Genomic DNA, 18593 nt, shown 5'->3' on the forward strand with positions numbered 1-18593 from the left:
CAATACGGGGCTTGCGATGGCGCGTGCGCGAGCGAGCACCTCTGAGTCAGAGGAAGAGAGAGGGCGGGGAAAGGAATTTGGACTCGTTACATTTGTAGTGGGGGGGGGGGCACCGCATTTATTCAACATGGATGATGTCCTTCCTTTTTCCCTGCGGTTTTAGTGGTGCGCTCACTCTGCTCATGTCTCAACTAGTGGGGACATTTACAACATATTAAAAAAAAAAATCAGGTATCATTAGTATTTCCCATATAAGTTTAAGAAATCTTGTTCAAATGACATTTGCAATACACTCCCATGAAATTAGTCTATTTATCGCTTGTCTTTTTTAAAATCTTTTATTATGGCCTAAAATTCTATGACTGTTTCAGCCAATATGAATGAACGATATACTTGTATAGCTCCATCATGAAAAGTGTGCTTTTTGTGAAACAATCGTCTATTTAATAGAGATTCTATTAGGCTCTGATTGAAGGACGCATCTTCGAACGTCGTGTTCTGTAACCATCGATATACCGCACGCACGCACACACTCTCAATGGCCTTTGTTGCCATAGGAACAGCAGTTTCAGGATGATCGCAAGCCAAGCGGCTGGTCACACGCCGCGCCTCAAAGGAACAAAGAGCACCCAACTTTACGACACAAACTTTGAAACATTTTATTCCATAATATTCAAAGCCAAATCACAGAAATAAGGAAGGAGACACTTGTTTGAGGGGACCCCTTCCCTGCCCCCAGACAGTAAGAGGACTATTACATACTGTACAGCAATCATCTGCTTATTCATTATTCATAAATCATTATTTTTTTTTTTAATCAATGCTCCATTATACCCTGAAAATTGAACTCGTTATATTTTTGGGACTCTTTCTCTAACACTCCAAGATGCGGCCACCTCATTGACAATGAAACAATTTTCAGTGAATCAAGGCGCTTCATTTAGATAAAAGAAGTACTTTGCTGCAATGTGAGGCAATTATAGAGAATCCATTTTTGGGGTGGGCATCAATTGCTCTTTTACTTATTATTGACCTATTTTCACTAAGTCTTACATCTCGATTGAGAGTTGCGCGGGGGATGGAGCTAAGTTTAGCCTGGGTTGTTAGTGGAGAGTCTTCACGTGTGTACGTACACACATTTTTATTCGACATAAAATGTACTTATAAAGAACGTGAGCTTGAAAAGAAATTGGACTTCCGATGTCACCTTCATAAGAGCCCCAAAGACAAGCTCACGTGTCAGAAGGCAACAAGAATATAGAAGCAAATATATGAAAACATAAGTTGCATTCCTGGGTGCTAAAATGTCAGAAATTCATTCCATGATCCCAATACATTTTTTTTTGTTCCCTGGCATTATGCCACAAAAAACTGCAGTAAATAATGTACATGAAATAAAATTTCTTCATTTCTTCAGAACCTTATATATGCATTTACTGCATCACATATTATCAATGTTACATGAAATCTGTAAACAAAAACAAAAAAAACCCCACACAAGTGAAATTAATTCTGTAATATCAAGGGGTGTATGGAAAGCCCGATTGAGTGTATACTAGTCCCCTCTCTGTCCTCACTAGAAGAACAACTTTGCCATAGTAGGACATGCCATGAGCGAGGTGAAACTGCGCACTAGTTGACACCTGCGTGTTACTCATATTATTCGTGAGGTTACAAATTAGACAGGAAATGTACTAGTAGCGCACAGATGTCAACTAGTGCAGTTTTGCGTCAAGACTAACCTGCAGCTGGACGACTATTGCCAAAGTTGTGCAGGAATGTGAAACAGAACAGTCATATGGGACACACTCTCCAACAGCTTTCCACAGGCCTGTGTTCATTTCCTCACGTTCAGTTGAGCACATGCTACGTAAGTCAATATTCGCCGTCTACTCAGGATGGGCATCGACGACATTTGATTGAGGGGGATTTAATTTATTTTTTTGAAATATAATTTCAATGGGACAATAGTTTTTTCAGAACTCTGAAAAATTAAGCGGTATTGATTACGATTTCATTTCACGTACCAACAGAATTCTTTACCCATAAATTCATCAGTTATGATGGCCCATCCCTTCAAGTCTTCAATCCAAACAAAAGCAAAGTAACACACTTACATACACATGCTTTTCAGTGTCTCTCTACATTACTCCTATGGGTTCCTATGTCGTTCTCTTGGTCTTCTATGCCACCGCTTGAACACTTTTTAAAAAGTTCAGTGAAGAGATGCCACCTTTTTTTGAAATGTTCCTATGTAATTGAAACTAAAATATGAGAATAAATATTGCACAATCATTTGTATTATTTATATTCACAGGTAGAAAAAAAAATATGCCTGAGGAGGCATTGTACAATTTAGAAGAAAAAAAAAGGTTGTGGGAGAAAAGGCAAAGTATTTACAGCACATTCCCTTGGAGACATCCATTCCAATGTGATAGCTAGGTAATGCTTAAATGCTTGATTGGTAACTTTAACGCGAGATTTAGGTGATGGGAAGCAAACTGCCTATAATGTGAGTTTGCCGCAACCCGACGAGAAGAAAATAATGTCAAAAGTTATCCACATGACAAAACGTATCGCGACATTAAGGTAAAAAGTAAGCTTGTAGTGGGGAGGGAAAAAGGAAGTTAACCTAGCAAGTTAGCCGCATCCAAACACCGCGCATCGTGAAGAGAACATAACGTAGTGATTCAGTCACAACCCAACTAGATTGATTGTAACGTTAAATGATCCGCAACCCGAGAAAATATAGCGTACATTATCTACAACCCGACAAGGCGCCTCATGATGAGAAGACGGCAATAAGTTAGCCATAACCTTATAAAGCGCATCATGACAAGAGGAGCCTAACACAGTAAATCGCAACTCATCAAGGCGCAACATGAAGAGACACACCACAGCGTGGTAAACTAGCCGCAACCTAACTAGGCATGGCATGATAATGACAAGAACCTAATGAAGGAAGTTAGCTCCAACCTGACACGGCGCCTCATGACGAGACCAACTCAGCGTAGCAAATTGGCTGCAACCCAACAAGGAGCGGCATAAAACATGGTATTCTCCTCAACCCGACAAGGCGCATGACGACTAGAAGAATTTAGGTTACCCGCAACCTGACGGCGCACATCCTGACGAGAACATAACAGAGTAAGTCAGTCACATACCAACAAAGCGGATCATGACTTGAATAAAACAAGATAGCCACAACCCAACAAGGTGCATCATGAGAACATAACATCAGCCACATCCCGACCAGGCACATCAAGACAAGAGTAACATAACGTAGTAAATTAGTTGCTAACTGACAAGGCGCGCCATGAAAAACACATATTGTGCTTGAGCCAGCTGCAACCCGACAGGGAACACCATGTTTAAAAGAACATAAGTTATCCAAAGCCTGACTCCGTGCTTCATGACGAGAAGAACATTGCACGTTTGACTAAAGCGACTACGGGCTTCTCATATTGGGAGTGGAATCAAAATGGTACCAAAAGGCCTAAGAGCGAGGTGGTCACTGCGTAGACAGAAGTCTGATGTCCAATCGGTAAACACGTACTCAAGTAAACAAACGTTTGGGACAATTCAAGTAAACAAACGTTTGGGATATGAGTTTATCCAACAAAAAAAAAAACGTCTTTGGGTGAACATACAAATCACAAATGCGCAAAAGTCGTCAATAAAACATGATGGTGCTCTTACAATAAGAATAAAAAAAACCACAAATGAACACAAAAACATCCGACTGACAACTCATGGCTTTGCAAGACTTTTTGCACAAAAAAAAAGTATATTCACAAGAAGAAGCAACAAAAGCAAAGATTGAAAACCTGGATCCTATTTGGAAGTAAAAGAGAATAGATGATCAGAATCATTCCAGTATTGAGCGAGAACAGTGATATTTGAATATCGCTCACGTCAGGTTTATTTTGGCCATGGCCACCTATTTGTTTCCCTTCGTGCAGAAATCCGCGACTGGCCTTGGTTGCCTTGGCAACCAAGGCCGAAACGCATCGCTGAGAGCTTGGCGGGAGTGCGAGTCACTGGTTTGTGTGGAAGGTGGATTCTTCCCATGTGTTGAATCAATACCAGGGGTCTGTCTTGTCGTGTTTTTATCGAAATCATAAGGCTCCCCCTCCCCCGAAGTCGTTCTTTCAGGGGCCTCGGACCCGCTCGTGTTAGTACATGCCCTCGTGCGTGTGTGGCCATGTGTTATTTGCCTCCGTACATCCTTGCAATGTCTTCTTGGTAATGCGTTTTGAGCTCTTTGCGCTTCAGTTTGAATGCGTCTGTGACCAGGCCAGTCTCTGGTGTCCAAGGTTCCGAGCACAGCCGCACTTTTTTGGGGATCTCGAACCGCTCCAGTTTTGCTGCGTGGGCGAGAGCAGAAGAGGGTTGGTGAACATGACGGTTTTTGAAATATGAACATACAAGGACCAGACAAGTAAAAAAGTATTATATACATAAACCATGATTATTTGCAGTTGGCGTCGTCGAGATTTTCTTTTTTTTTTTTTTTTATGGAAATTATCCTCAGGCAATTCTTAAGAAAAAAAAAAAAGGGAGGCCAGAAAACCCCCTACATGAGATAGCAGCTTCAGTCAGGATGCGGAGCACTTCCTTCTCTATCTGCGGGTTGTTGCAGATCTCTTCCCACGAGCCCCGCACCTTCATCCGCTCCGCCAGTGCCATCAGCAGTTTATGGTTTGGCACCACGAAGCTAATCACGTATGACTGGTCACTGCAGACCAACATAAAGACGTTTAAAAAAACAAAACAACAACAAAAAAAAAGGTCTGCCTATTTTGTCAAAGGACTTTACCTGTTGGCATAGGCACAGATGTTGTCTACTAGCGGGCAGTTCTTCAGAACGGCCTCCACTTTTCCCAAAGAGACGTACTCACCGGCCTGTAGTTTCACCAAGTCCTTCTTGCGATCTGTTGGAAGATAACATGTCACGATCCTAAAAGGTCCCTCCTGTGTATTCTGTTCTGTGGTTAAATAGCAGAAATTTGGGAATACAGTAGTTGACACCCTCCTTCAAAAAAAATGTAATTGCCTAGAGGTGTCAAAGAAGTACTTTTCTATTAATTAGAAAGTGAGCTTAACTCCCCACCAGGCGGCACTTCATTGGTTATTGAACAATTTATTCTGAAGAAAAATATACCGGTATACAGTATATATTTATATATATAAACAAAGAAGCTGCAAACTGTTTATTGCAACTCCCAGTTGGAGTTTACTGTCAAATTAAACACAAAAGAGAATTACAAGTTGTGTATTTGCTAAATGTCCATTTAGCTTTATATTTCATTTTCGGTCATGTTAGACTGCCCCCAAGTGGCCTAGTTGTGCAGACCAGAAGGAGCCGCAATGAATCATGATGCACAAACCGTTTCGTTCATTACATTCTATTTAATTACGTTGTTAGTACGGTAGAATTTTAATAATATCCACCTAACCCATTCAAAAAAAAAAAGATTTCACCTTTCATTTTCATTCAAACACGACAGCTCATCTTTAACAGGTTTCTCACCGATGATCTTGAGACATCCGTCAGGGTGAAACTCTCCAATGTCTCCAGTGCAGAACCATCGCTGGCCTTTCCTGTCCACGAAAAAGTCCTCGCGGTTCTTGGTTTCATTTTTGTAGTAACCCATTGCTACATTAGGTCCGCCGATCAAGATTTCCCCGCGCGGGTTGGGCTTGTCCGTACTGTAGTAGCGTCCTGTGGACGCACAAAGTCACCTCTTCAGAACCGGTCAACTTTGATTCCAAAGTTGCTTTGCTGAACTTACCCTCTTCCCAGTCCTTGAGCATAAATTCTGAGCATACAAGCGGTGCGCCCACCCGTCCGGTGCTGTAGTCCCAAACTGCAAAGTATCCAAAAAAAAAAATTCACCATTTTTTTTTTTTTAAATGGTGAATGATGGAATTGACTGGCAAAGATTAATACAGTAACCACCCACTCTTCATCACGCATCTGCAACATAAATTAATGACGTAGAATTTACTCTTAACAAGAATTCACAAGCACCAGGGTTATCATTATAGTTAGTTTCTATTTCGTTTTGACTTTTATTTATTTTTTAAAAATTCAGTTAGTTTGTCACAGAAAATAACACGAATAATTGAATTTGTGAAAAGCCAAACACAAAACGGCTGGGTGCTCACTGTAGTTGGAGGCCAACGGTGTTTCTGTACTGACCCTCACTGATGGTGCCCGCTCCACAGGTCTCCGTGAGGCCGTATCCCTGCCCCACGGGGCAGCACAGACAGATGTTCATGAAGCGCTGCGTGGCGGCCGACAGCGGGGCTCCGCCTGAGAGTAGCACCCGTGTGTTGCCGCCCAGCAGTGCCCGGACACGCTTGAACACCAAACTAAGACGTTTATAGGGATAAATGGTGGTAAGACAGTGGGGGGGGGGAAAAAAACATTCTGACAAGAGGAAAATTCGATTTTCTGTTGAAGACTGGATGAAAACGATTGGGTCCATACAACCCCCCCCCCCCCCCCCCAAAAAATCTGTTTCTCCGGAACCCATCATCTGTTTGAACCCTTCTCTTTGCTTTGCTGCCTTTGAGTCTCTTCAGCTATTCTATTTGTAAATGCTTTTAGGTGTTGCGCAAAGCACATCGAGTTGCCTTGGGTGAACAATGACTTTCGAAGCTGCACGTGACTCCTGAGCGTGGGCAAAGAAGAGCTCTCGCTTGTTCCATTTTAAGGTCTAATTTGCCCCGGTGACAAAAACAAAAAATGTCAACAGGAGGAATTATGCCAAAGAAACTTGTTCCTGCATGTTATTGCGTCGAGTGGGCATCATCACCTGTCACAAAGAGGTGTGCTGTAGCCTTTGGAGATCTGCTCCATCTTGTAGTTGTACGCCAGCACGAAGAGTGTCTTTTGAAATTTGCTCATTCCCTCCACCTTTGTCATCACGTTCTTATAAATGCGGTCCATTATTTCCTGTACATCAGGCAAGAGGGTCATCAGTTCACATTCAGCGCGCTGAAAATGCAGCATCCGAAGACTCACCGGTACGGCGGCCATGAGCGTCGGTCTCAACATGCTGGTGTCTCCTTTGCTGCCTTTTTTGATTTTGGTGGACTGCAACGATTGACAACACACTGCATCAACTCTCCGTCAGTGTCTTTGGAACACGCAATGTGACTCGACCGTTCAATCTGCTCAATGTCATGTGTACAGGCGACAAGCATGCGTTCGTACGCTGACCTGGTCGGCGAGAGTCTGCGGGGAGGAATAGCCGATGCGACAGCCGTGAGAGACGCACACCAGCTCGGCGCTGAGTTCTAAAACGTGGGCCAGCGGCAGGTAGCCAATGTAGGTGTCCGTTTCACTGCCAACACACGAACAACAGCTGCTCGGTATCCTTATTTTGCAAATAGTGGCCGTCACTTTAATAGACACTCGAATGAATCATGTTGAAAGACTTCCATTAAGCCATACAAACTGGTATCGCAGCAAAGGACTGACCATCTTATTTCATTTTCACTTCCTGTAGACGTCCCAATACTTTTGTCTATGTCGCATGTTAATGGACACACATTATTGTTAGCCATTATCGGTGGCCATTTAGCTCTGAGGTGCAGTGCATTAGACGGCAGTAATTACACCGAGGAAGTCTCCGAGACCTCAGCGGTCAAATTTGATCTCTGCGTACTTGAGGTTGGGAATTCGCTCTGCCATCCCAGTGATGCCGGCGATGATGTTGCCGTGGGAGATCATGACCCCCTTGGGGATGCCCGTGGAGCCGCTGGTGTACATGATGACGGCGATGTCCGACGACTGCGGCTGTCTGCCGTGAGTCGCTACTGTGCACACAGACAAGATGGCAGATGTGGGTTGAACACAGAGCTGAGGGGGAAGCCATTTTGTGTACTTTTTCTGAATCAAATGGAAAAACGACAGTCGTTAATTCACGAACAGCGAAGCCCTGTTCATCTGATGACAATGTCTTTTTGTGTGTTACACATCAATCCAATTTCGCATCAGGGTACTTGCAGTTCCCCGGCAAAATGAGAAAGCTTTTTAATCCGGTTGCACAAACGCTCACAATTTTCAGGCCTGGATCCCATCTCTTTAACGGCGTCCATGCTGTGGATCGTGACGCCTCTGGGGATGTCCTGCCAGCTCGACGGCTTCTTGTCGACTACGATGACATACTGCAGCCTCGGAACATCGCACAACATCGCCTGATGGGAGGAAGTACGATGACAATTTACATTGATTTCATTGAACTGAATACTTGAAAATAGTACAGCGAACCCCCCTTTTATGTGCAGATTTTAAAGCAATTTTTTTATGGGTTTGGCAGGTATACAGCCATGTCTAAATTTTGAATTTTGCGCTTTCAGTGTAGCACCACGACAGTCTGGTCAGCAGTGAGCTGTACTGGGAAGAGATGTAGTGAAATTAACGACAAGACGAGAATACAGAGAAGGTCCCCTACTGGACATCGTTGTTTTGTTCCCAAAGAGCAGAGAGAATATATGCGTGTGAGTATCACTGTTTGCTCCGTTTGTATGTTCAATTATTGTTCAAGTGAGTGTAAAGAGAGTAACAGAATTATTGAAAAAAACTCGTTATTTATTACACATGTCAATTTGACATTTCAGTACGGATTTGAGCAAAGATTCTGGAAGTTGACACACATGATTGGCTTTCGCGGGCCCCATGAAAAGACGTGGCGGGCCGGATCTGGCCTCTGGGCCTTGAGTTTGAGACCCATGTTTCAATGTGTAAAACTATTAAAAATAGTTTGTTTGATTGTCTCTCTCGATTGCGATTTTCACTAAAAGCCGGTGGATCTCAAATGAATATCCCCTGCCACAAGCGGGGGTTTAGTGAACTATGATACGATAGATGCCGCCGGCAGGTACCTTGAGACGACTCTGCAGCAGGTCGTTACTGGTAATGATGTGGGTGACCTCGGTCTCATTCAGACCGTGGGCGATGGCCATGGGTCCCAGAGTGGCGTATAGGGTGACGACTGTCAAATAAGAGAGGGGAAAAACCACCAATCAGAGTACTTCAATAGCCTGGGTTGGTGTTATAGAGCTAAATGACCCATACTAACCACTGATTTTCATGAATTTTGAATGGGGAGAAAGGTGCACATTTCTCTCCATCCAAAACTGTTGCTGTGGTGATTGTGCGGCGCTTTATGTGTTTTGCGCTCAGATGATTGTTTCAGGGAAGGAAATTGCAACCACCTGTGGATGGCCAATTGCTGAGCTCTGACCTGATTGGCTTGCAGCTCAGGTGTATTCCTTTAAAAAGGGGTTGACAAGGTCATTTCAGGGCCGGTCAGCTGGGAGAACCTCGACGCCTGTGTACTTTAATATGGCTCGCTGTGTCCAAACGAAACAAGCTAAGAGGGTAAATATCCCGGCTGAACCGATTTTTACTCCTTTTCCACACAACCTGCTTTTTTGCCAACTAACAATTGGAGTAAATGTCACTCACGTGGGAAATTGTACATGAAGCAGGCTTGAGCTGCCACGATCCACTCTGCTCTGGTCTCGCAGAAGATGGCAATGTTGCACCGAGGTCTCTGGCCGAGGGACGCCAGGCCGCTTCCGAACATCCTGGCTGCCTGGTAAGTCTCCTCATATGACAGCCAGTTGTAGTTCCCAAGAATGACCTGCACACGCCACATATTTCGACACTGTTCACTCGTGTGACTGCTCTTAAGTTTATCTCTTAAAGTTAACGAAAGAATTGATGGGAATTGTTTGATTTCTAGAAATCTTTCTTGAGGCTACCGAGGACTGCTCATCATGGTCTCGCTTCATTCAGATCTAGTCAAATAGTGCCACATGCAGGGCCCTCACTGCTACGGCACCGACTTCCTCCCGGTGCACAAAACGGCTTTTGTTTTTACTTGTTGAAAATAGACTCGGTGTTCTTTTTCTTTGCCTAAGCCTGCTGATTAATTACACTGCAATGAAATTGGTGGAAATCATTTGACGGTGCCATGACTCCGCTGGTCAGGAATAGAACATTTTCCACATGACGGTTAGAGATCCGAATATTTTTGGTCGGCAAATTAAACTCGCAAGTCAAGGCACCGCTGTAGGAATGTTCTCTCACCTTCTTAAAGACCTTCCCATTAGGTTGGAGCTCATCCTCCTCACTCAGCACTTCCCTGGTCCCCAGACAGTCCCTCTGGGGAAACCTCTTGGCTGCATATTCAAATACTTTATCCAGCGTGTCTACCCCGGGGTGCAGCCACGCCACCAGCTCCCGTTGGCTGTTGATGGCCCTGTACGGGCCCGCCGGGTGCCCGCTAATTGAACGCGCTTTGATGCGGCGGGCCCGTTCTAAATTGGTGCCTGCCCCGGAAAGGAAGTACCAGGGTATGAAGGTGATCACAGAGTAGACCCAGACAACAGATCGAAAGACCTGCAGGAGCAGGGGGTTGATGTCCTCCTTCAGCTTCATCTTGAGAGGAAAGATATAAATTGGAAAAAAAAAAAGGCAGACCAGGAGACGTCTACAAAAACAGGTCTTGGAGGATTGGTGGAAGATCAGTGGGTGTGCTTGATTTCTGTGAGCAAGTCAACCTGACCTGCAATGCAGGAAACGGGAACCTTAGAAAATGCAGCCTGCATTAGCAAAATCAAATGCACAAAACTCTATACAACCCTACAGACAACGGTAAATGAATCTATTCTTAGCACCTTCTATCAGTCAGCAACGTTTGCCATAAGCAAGACCTCAAAATTATCAGTAGCTGTGTATGAGAGTGAGAATGGCTGTCTATCAAGTTTTATCAGCGCAAGCTTTTTTTTTTTTTGCATGTTTTTATACTTGAAATTTCCTCTCTGTTGTAAAGTTAATTAGTTAATGACAGAGTATTGTCATTAAATGCTCTGCCTGTCATTCATTTCTTTGATCTAAGCAATAAGAGACCAAAAGTTAATTATCCACCTATCTGGAAAAGGTGATTTATATATTTGAATTGTCATTTTCTGCCTAATCTGGAACAGCCTAAAAAAATGTATACTAATCAGGCTGTCCTAACAAAGATCCAAGCAACATAGAAAAATGAATGAAAATTCAAAACAAGCTCACCCTACTCTCACTGAAATGCAAAATAAAGATATATTAGTTGTGCAGCTAAAGTGGGGGTTCAATTTCTTAAATGGGATCTCTTTCAGCAAACTAATATAACAGTGTAGCGTGGAATGTAACACGAGACAATGACAAGGGTTGGGCAAACATGATAAAATGCAAACTATCGGACTGTCATGGTGTGTGCCAATTCTGTTGATGAATATGTTCCATCCCAAGAACTATGCTTGCAACGTGCTGGTCCTTTTGGTGACCACGAGAGCTAAAAAGAAGTCTGCATGTTCTTAAGCATTCTCTATTCAGGCTCCAGTACTCTGGAATGCCCTACCTGTAGAAAATAGAGCAGCTATATTTTTCTAAAGCTCGATGAAAGATTTATTTTTACACTCAATTTAGTAAAACCACACCTCCTTTTGCAAATTGCCTCTTTGCCTTGCCTGACATCTGGGTTTGGCCTGTTTTAATGTCACTTCTCCGCTTTCCTCCCTCCTCGTGAGTGAAAGAGGTGAGGTTTAAACAAGGGGACGTGATCCATCCCTGTCAACTGTGGGCCTGTGCAGCTTTTTGAGACTCTTTTGCGATGAATAGCAGACTTGAAATGGAGAGGTTATGCTCAAGTATCGATTACTTTGGCCTTAAGACACACGGATAAAATTTGACGAGATCAAGACACACGACCACAGATCGAAAACCCATAGCATATTTGTTCACAAAGACTGTGAGGAAATGTGGTTAAAAGGTACCACACAAAGCATCTAAAGCAACATCACGTTTAAATTTAATGGGGAAAAAGCCCCTTGCTTGTAAACTCGCAATTGGCATGGACATACGCTCGCAAAAAAAGCAAATTTTTATCTATTTTCATTGAGACTGATGGCAGCTGTTGATGCCTTCGAAATCCTTAAGTGCACGCAATTAAATCACAATCGAAGTTGTATTTTGGCATAGCAAGTCCGGAGTGACGCGCCGCTTTAGCATCCCGGTTGCTAACAATCGGCAATATTTGCCAAGCTTCAATACATTCTCACCTCATCCGCTACGTGTGAGCCTCTGCCGGATTGATTCAGGTACTGTTATCCTTCAGTGCGAAGTTCCTGCATTATGTTGAGGTCGTTTAAAAGCACTGTGCAATTGGCCTCAAGTCAATTTTTCCAGTAATTTATAAAAGCCGTATAAAATTGGTTAAAATGGTACATTTTAGCGGCAGTCGGGCTGGCATTCCTAGCCCGGAAGCGACTGGATGACGTTGTCGCGTTTGGCGGCCCGTGATTGGAGAACTGGAGGTGGCGCGTGCTCGGGGTAGCGGGGACGTCAGTCGGGTTACTATCGGTCAATTTGACAGAGACAAAAGCAGAAATGGGTCGCTGTTTATGAAATTTTTTTTTGTTTACCTATTGGTAAAATGTATTAAACGGAAACCTGTTTTATGTTTATTGGAGCAAGTATCAGCAAACCAGTTGAATGAAGCCATATTAGTGTATTTATTTTACCCAGTGCAAAGTCAATTTCACGTTTACATTCAATTACATTGTTCTGTTAACTTCATAAATTAAGTTTTGAAAACTAACATTAAGTAACAGAACGGAGTTGCTCTAACTCAAAGCTTTTGAGGAACTATATAAAAAAATATCAGTTGGATATAATCAAAACGTTCAAGCTCAGAGAACTAGAACTTTTGAGTTCACCAATTCCAAAAAAGTGAGGCAATTTATTCGGATTTACAGTGTAGCCAGTGAATGTCCATCCAATCCATCTATTTTCTATAACCGCTCATCCTGTTCAGGGTCGTGGGGAATTGGAGACTGTTCCAGCTGACTTTGTGTGAAAGGCAGACTCCAAACAAACTCACTGAAACTGCCTGAAACTGCCTGCACAGCAGGGGCGGTTCTGGATCAATTTCACTGAGGGGGGCCGGGCTGGGGCCAGGGGTTTTGATGGGGGGGCGCATTCAACCCAGGGCTAAAAAGACAGATTCAAAATCTTATTTGACTTTTTATTTCTTCAGACTTTGAAATTGTAGTCATAACATTACAGTGATGAGAAAAAAACAGTATTAGGAGGGCTAAAATGTCTGCAAGCGTAACAATACACCGTGTCCATCTGTTGAGAATATTCAAGCCAGGGGATGATATGGTACCAGCCTGCCGGGGACAAAAATTGCAAATACACTGAAGCTAGATATTTTACATGCATATAATTATCCAAATTTTAAAAGGCAATGTCTTATATATTGATCCTGTTAAATAAAAATAAAAAGGGAGACTAAAAAAGACACACGCACACACACACACACACACACACACACACACACACACACACACACACGCATGCACGCACACACACACGCAAATAGCACTCGTGTCGTGGTAATTTCCTTCTCTGCGGACTGCTTCTCATTTTCCCGCTCATTTTTAAATGGCGCAGCGCACTAAAGGGTCCGACTAGAATGTTAAATCACGCGCTTTGGTTCCACCTTTCGCGTCGGCGACTCGGCACGACTGCGTAATCTGCGCTCGGAGGGGGGGGCCACAGGGGGGGCCAGAATCGGTGCTACAGGGGAACTGGCCCCCGCTGCCCCCCCCCCCCCCCCAGAACCGCCACTGCTGCACAGAAACCAAGCAAGTGAGGTAGACAGTAATTGTGTGTAACATTTCTTCTACCTCTGTTTTCCAATGATGAAAAACATTGAAAGTGAGAACAAAATAGATAAGTGAAAAAGACCAGGTAATCCGCCTTTGACCCGTTGACTGTCAACATTGAGTCCTTCCTCGCTACTCCTCGGCGCATCCACACACTTGTGAGGCCATATGTCTGCTTGTGGGTCGATCTTCCCTCAAATGCATGCAGAGAAGAACTCCGATGAACATGCAGAGATAAAACTTGCGATCACATGACGAGTCAAAGCAAGTGCGTAATAATGGCGTTCCTCGGGGCTATGCTTCCGAGAAGGTCTTTGACAGGGGCAGATGTTCATATCGAGAACAGCGCTTTCATCCCACCCACCCCTCGACCCCCTCCTTCTGTGAAATGTGTGTCCAATCTGATGATGGCATTCTCTAGCCACATCTTAAAAGCAACACGGGCAGACAGGAAATGGAACCCCGTCAGTGTCTGTTTCTGGGTGACCTTTTCTTCCTGAAGGGCTAAATAGTTGTTCCTTGGGGAAACACCTTTGACTGAACTGACCCGTGTCATGTGACTTGTTGCGCTTCCTCTCAATGACGTGAAAGCAGCAGATTGTTAGAGACAAAAAGCAGAGGCTTCTAAGAAGGCAACTTCGTTAGATTTCAATCAAAGCCAAGCAGGTGAACCCCTAACTTGGCGCCTTTATAATGAAACCCCTCGGTGTCCAGTTGAACGTCCAGAAATAGCGAGCAGGGGAGGAGGGAAAGGCTTGTGTGGGGATTAGGGAACAAAAGGATCCTTCTCTGTCATCAAAGAGGATTGGCTCCCAACTCATCCTTGCTGTGTGGCGACAGCTTTTTTTCTTTTTTGGGGGAGAGGGAAGTGACGGCTGGAGGGAAGGCGGGAGGGCCGCAGCGGAGGAGTTTGATGGCAGGGATGCAGATTTCAAAGTAATCTTTAACTTTAAGCCCTGCGGTCCCCTATGAAATGAAGCTGGCGGCCCCAGACGCTGTGTTGCCTGTGGCTCTCAGTGGTAGGCTGCCACCCCTCCTTTTCTCTGCTGCTTTCGTCACGGTGGCATTTAAGCGGTGTTACTCACTGACTGGATGACCAAATGAAGGGCTGCCTTTGAAAACCTGAAAGAGGTGGATTTTTATCTTTTTGCTCCCGAGACCAGTGTCGCCTCTTAAAACAACACTAAGCCCAGATAAATGCCCACTGTGTTAGTTGGGTTCCACCGACTCTTAATCCAAAAGGAGACATCTTTGTGACTCGTGAGCAAATAACAAAACTTGCGCCTTTTTCAACACACGAGGCGTTGTTCACTCAATTTTTTTTTTGTTTTGACACGCGAGCAAAAATTGAAGCTACAAGTGCTTTACAACAGGCAGCTGTTTAGCATATCAAAACACATTTTTCGACAAAGGGTCTCTTTCCTGCCACTGCCAGTTGAAGTTGACTGTCAAGATAAACATAAAGAGAATTGCCCGTTGTGTATTTAAAACAAGCTTTGTAGCTTTGCCTTAACTCTGTGAGCCATTGTTGTGAAACGAGAAATTTAGCGAGGAGCGCTGGCGACGGCAGTTGAAGCCAACTCCGTTTTTTGTTTTGTTTTGTTTTTTTTAATAGAAATGGATGAAGAATAAAATCGGCCAGCTGTAATGTAAAAAAAATAAAAAAAGCAAACATGAACTATGACCAGCAGATGGCAGCATTGGGTCTCTCTTGAATCGCCATGTCTCAATTGAACATGGCTAGGACAAACCATGAACAAGGTGGATCTTTAAAAACATGACGTTACAAGTAGTTTAAATAAAATTAAACTTTTACTTCAGTCATGACATTCTAAAGTAATAGTATTCTTATTTGTGTACTATTTCTTTTAGTCACTAAACTACCTTTGTTCTTTTCTAAATTCACAGTTTGTAAGAAAGCTTCCCTGCGAGGATCCGTGGCAGCTCCGAAAAGTGAAAGATGATGATGATGAAGGAATTGTGGAGCTGGTGCTGGAACGAGCTTTCAAAGAGGTACCATTTCATTTGCATTCCCGATGTCTTGTTGAGCACATCACTCACATCGATGTGGCCCACATCTCACTTGCCGCACAACAAATAAGACATTAACTGTCAGTCTGCTGCTGAATAAAAGGCTTTACTTATACTTTAGTTTTTCAAAGTATCTGGATCCAGATGATTTTACTTTGTGCAACCACTTGAAAAAATAAAATTGAGTTAATTAAACACAAACAAAAAACGTTTTTGTTGGGCATGGAGCAGATCGTTAGTGAAGTTGATCTATTCTCGTGGGTTATATGACTTGGAAAACAAACTTAAGGCCGTGAGATGATTTCAAACCCCTAGGAGGTCATCTGCACGCCCTTTGTCCCGTTACTTTACAACACTACTTATTTTGACCCCCTGCCCAAAAGTTATTTCTCTCATCTTGTGAAGGTGCATGTACCCTCAGGGTCATTGGTTCGGAACCCCCCGCTGGGTCAGTCCACCGTGGGGAGTCAGGCATTAATACAATAGCACATTTTGGAAGAAAAAGTGGATTTTAGAGGACACCAAGCTGGTCACTTTTTTAATAAAGAATTGGATTATAGTATTAGAAAACATCCTGGGGACTGTACAAGTACTTACATTTGAGTACTCGCCAATACCAAGTACTGATACTTGAGAATCTTGCAAATCTGGTTGATAATGTTTTTTTTATTTTTTTGTGTGTTAATCAAATACTGTTACAAACACAAACTTTAAGGCATAGCATAAGTTTTACTCAAATGCAATGCGTCACACATGCGTCACGCATGCACATATCACATCTACTTTATTAAAGTATGGTTAAAACTGGATTTGGATTTGTTTAATCAAATGAAACAATTTTGCTATACTGATCTTTCCGTTCCAGTACTTCCGGAGGGGACTGTTTGTGGGTCAGATCTAAATCCTGCAACAGTCACTCCCATCATTGAAGCGTTTACACCTCTAAATACAAGAGGGAGCTTCTGCTTTTGGATCCCAGAGTTTATTACCATGGCCCACTCACTGAAGCAGCTTGAGGCACAGACCGTGGACTCGGAACTCACACCAGAACTAACCACCGTCCTAATCCTGTGGATGGATGCCGTGAAATTGATTTTCAAATCTCTTCCCCAATTTGTCACAAGTTGGCATCATGTGCTTACTGTAGATGAAACCAATGTTAGATATGTTCGAATGCCCACACCGATTTTTTTTTGTTCTTTCTGCTATTCAGCACTACAGCAATGGACAGCGCCAAAACGTTTCCATTAATGACACACCTACCTTCCTTCCTTCACAGGGCGTCTTAATTTTTTGGAACCCAGGGAAATTTTTCCAAGGGCAGTCCTCATAATCCTAACTCTAATTAAAGATAACTATGACGTGTATCCCAAAGCGAGATAGGACTTAAACACTTTCTTATTTTTGAGAAAAATAATATTTTTCTGCAGGCAAAATTTTTTTTAATATTATGAAAATAAAGTGGTATGTTGGTGCCTTGAGGTACAAGTTACCTGACTTACTTCAAATTGTTGTTACTTCCAGTTTAATTTGACTGTTTTTACATAATGTGGTTTGTGAGTAGCAATAACAATATTAGAGGACTGTGATTCACAAGCGCCGCACCAGCAGTGGGTTTTAGTGGTTCACTTGTGCATCTGTCTACATTTCTGTTAAGTAGTATGCTGTGAGATTTTTCTTTGTAAAATATGTGCCTTGGTTCAATAAAAGTGGAAAACACGGAGCATTTGATGCATTCAGTGCATTAGCGTCCTCGTGTGGCTGAATTCGTCAATGCGGCTGTCTTGTAGGACTGCCCAAATTGGGAAGCAGTTACTTCTATGAAATCAAGTGTGAAAACTGGAATCAGTCACAGCCATTGAGAGGCGATAAATATTCTCAGAATTTTGCTGGACACATTTTGACAAGCAGCCAAAACATTATGACCAACAGCAAAATAACAATATAGAGCAAATGTATAAAATATTTTACCTTGACAAAAACGATGTTCACTTTGTTGATTCCATCAAGTGCCTGTGGAGGTGTAGGAAACGCAATTCAAGGTGTCTCTCTCTCTCTCTCTCTCTCTCTACCCACACACACACGCAGACAGCATACTCTGTCGAGGGTATCCCACCTGACATACAGGTGGATAATAATCGGCACTTACTTTTTTTTCTCATGGGACCGTAAACCGTTAGCTAAACTATTAAGCGCCCCTTGCATGACCACAGGCTGTATTGTTAACAAATTCTGCTCTCCTTCTCTTTCTTTTTTTTCAGGCAGCTCACCTGGCCTCTACTGACAGCTCCCTTTTGTCATGGTAACACCGCTCGGTTTGAGCTCAAGCCCTCGGCTGTTGTGGGTCGTGTGTATTTGATCACATCAAACGCATCCGAAAAACAGTCCCTCTTTTCGGCCGTCCGTCGTAACGATAATACCTCGAGGCAGGTAATCAGGGAGTGGATTTCCTCCTGAATGTCATCCTCTTCCTAACAATGCCCACTTTATGGTGTAAAAGCCCACTGGAGATGTTGGTAGAAATCATCCCACAGCATCGTACAGTTTGTAAAATGCAAATGTTCAGTTGTGTAGATTCATCTTAAGATCTCCTGGAAGGTCTTTACACTCAAATGCCAGGTCTTTGTGAGGAAAAAAAAAAGACACCACTATAAATTACTTTCAACTTTTCCCACCATTAATATAACTTAGGACCTGTACAATGCAATTGAATTAGAAAAAAAACAATCTTTTTGCGAGGAAATAAAAATTGACAACTGAAATGTGTTTGCGTAAGTGCGCACACCCTAGTACAACTGGAATGTGGCTGTGTTCAGAGTTAACCAATC

General features: G+C 43.1%; 2 protein-coding genes across 4 annotated transcripts in view; one reads left to right on the forward strand and one right to left on the reverse strand.

Annotated features, from left to right (window-relative positions):
* Positions 1-645: 645 nt before the first annotated feature.
* On the reverse strand, positions 646-12326 carry acsl3b (acyl-CoA synthetase long chain family member 3b). The gene is made up of 15 exons (XM_086128725.1): positions 12124-12326; positions 10112-10589; positions 9485-9662; positions 8899-9008; positions 8073-8211; positions 7680-7830; positions 7232-7355; positions 7034-7105; positions 6825-6964; positions 6206-6378; positions 5796-5870; positions 5534-5725; positions 4820-4934; positions 4581-4738; positions 646-4367 (listed from the first exon to the last, which is right to left on the reverse strand). The coding sequence occupies exons 2-15, from the start codon at positions 10460-10462 to the stop codon at positions 4210-4212; spliced, it is 2136 nt and encodes a 711-aa protein (XP_085984851.1). The 5' UTR covers positions 10463-10589; positions 12124-12326; the 3' UTR covers positions 646-4209.
* pax3a (paired box 3a) overlaps positions 8082-18593 on the forward strand; it is a 37113-nt gene continuing 26601 nt past the window's right edge. Inside the window, exons 1-6 of one of the 3 annotated variants that reach the window (XM_086128727.1) lie at positions 8082-8224; positions 8374-8514; positions 9200-9397; positions 9547-9617; positions 15643-15747; positions 18027-18195. In XM_086128727.1, the coding sequence (XP_085984853.1) occupies positions 15695-15747; positions 18027-18195 (222 nt within the window). In that variant the 5' untranslated portion in view covers positions 8082-8224; positions 8374-8514; positions 9200-9397; positions 9547-9617; positions 15643-15694. Of the gene's footprint in view, positions 8225-8373; positions 8515-9199; positions 9398-9546; positions 9618-15642; positions 15748-18026; positions 18196-18593 lie in introns of those variants that run through there. The other 2 variants (XM_086128728.1, XM_086128730.1) reach the window with 2 other exon arrangements.

The sequence above is a fragment of the Hippocampus guttulatus genome, chromosome 14, assembly GCF_054856545.1.
Source record: "Hippocampus guttulatus isolate MCC_2025c chromosome 14, RoL_Hgut_1.0, whole genome shotgun sequence".
Taxonomy (NCBI): Eukaryota; Metazoa; Chordata; class Actinopteri; order Syngnathiformes; family Syngnathidae; genus Hippocampus; species Hippocampus guttulatus.

Excerpts from the sequence above, each read along its gene's own strand:
- acsl3b (XM_086128725.1), bottom strand. The coding sequence starts at position 10,462 with ATGAAGCTGAAGGAGGACATCAACCCCCTGCTCCTGCAGGTCTTTCGA. Across the intron at positions 8,212-8,898 it reads TGCTGCAGAGTCGTCTCAAG|GCGATGTTGTGCGATGTTCC; the intron begins GTACCTGCCGGC and ends TCCTCCCATCAG. Across the intron at positions 6,965-7,033 it reads CGCTCATGGCCGCCGTACCG|GAAATAATGGACCGCATTTA; the intron begins GTGAGTCTTCGG and ends CCTGATGTACAG.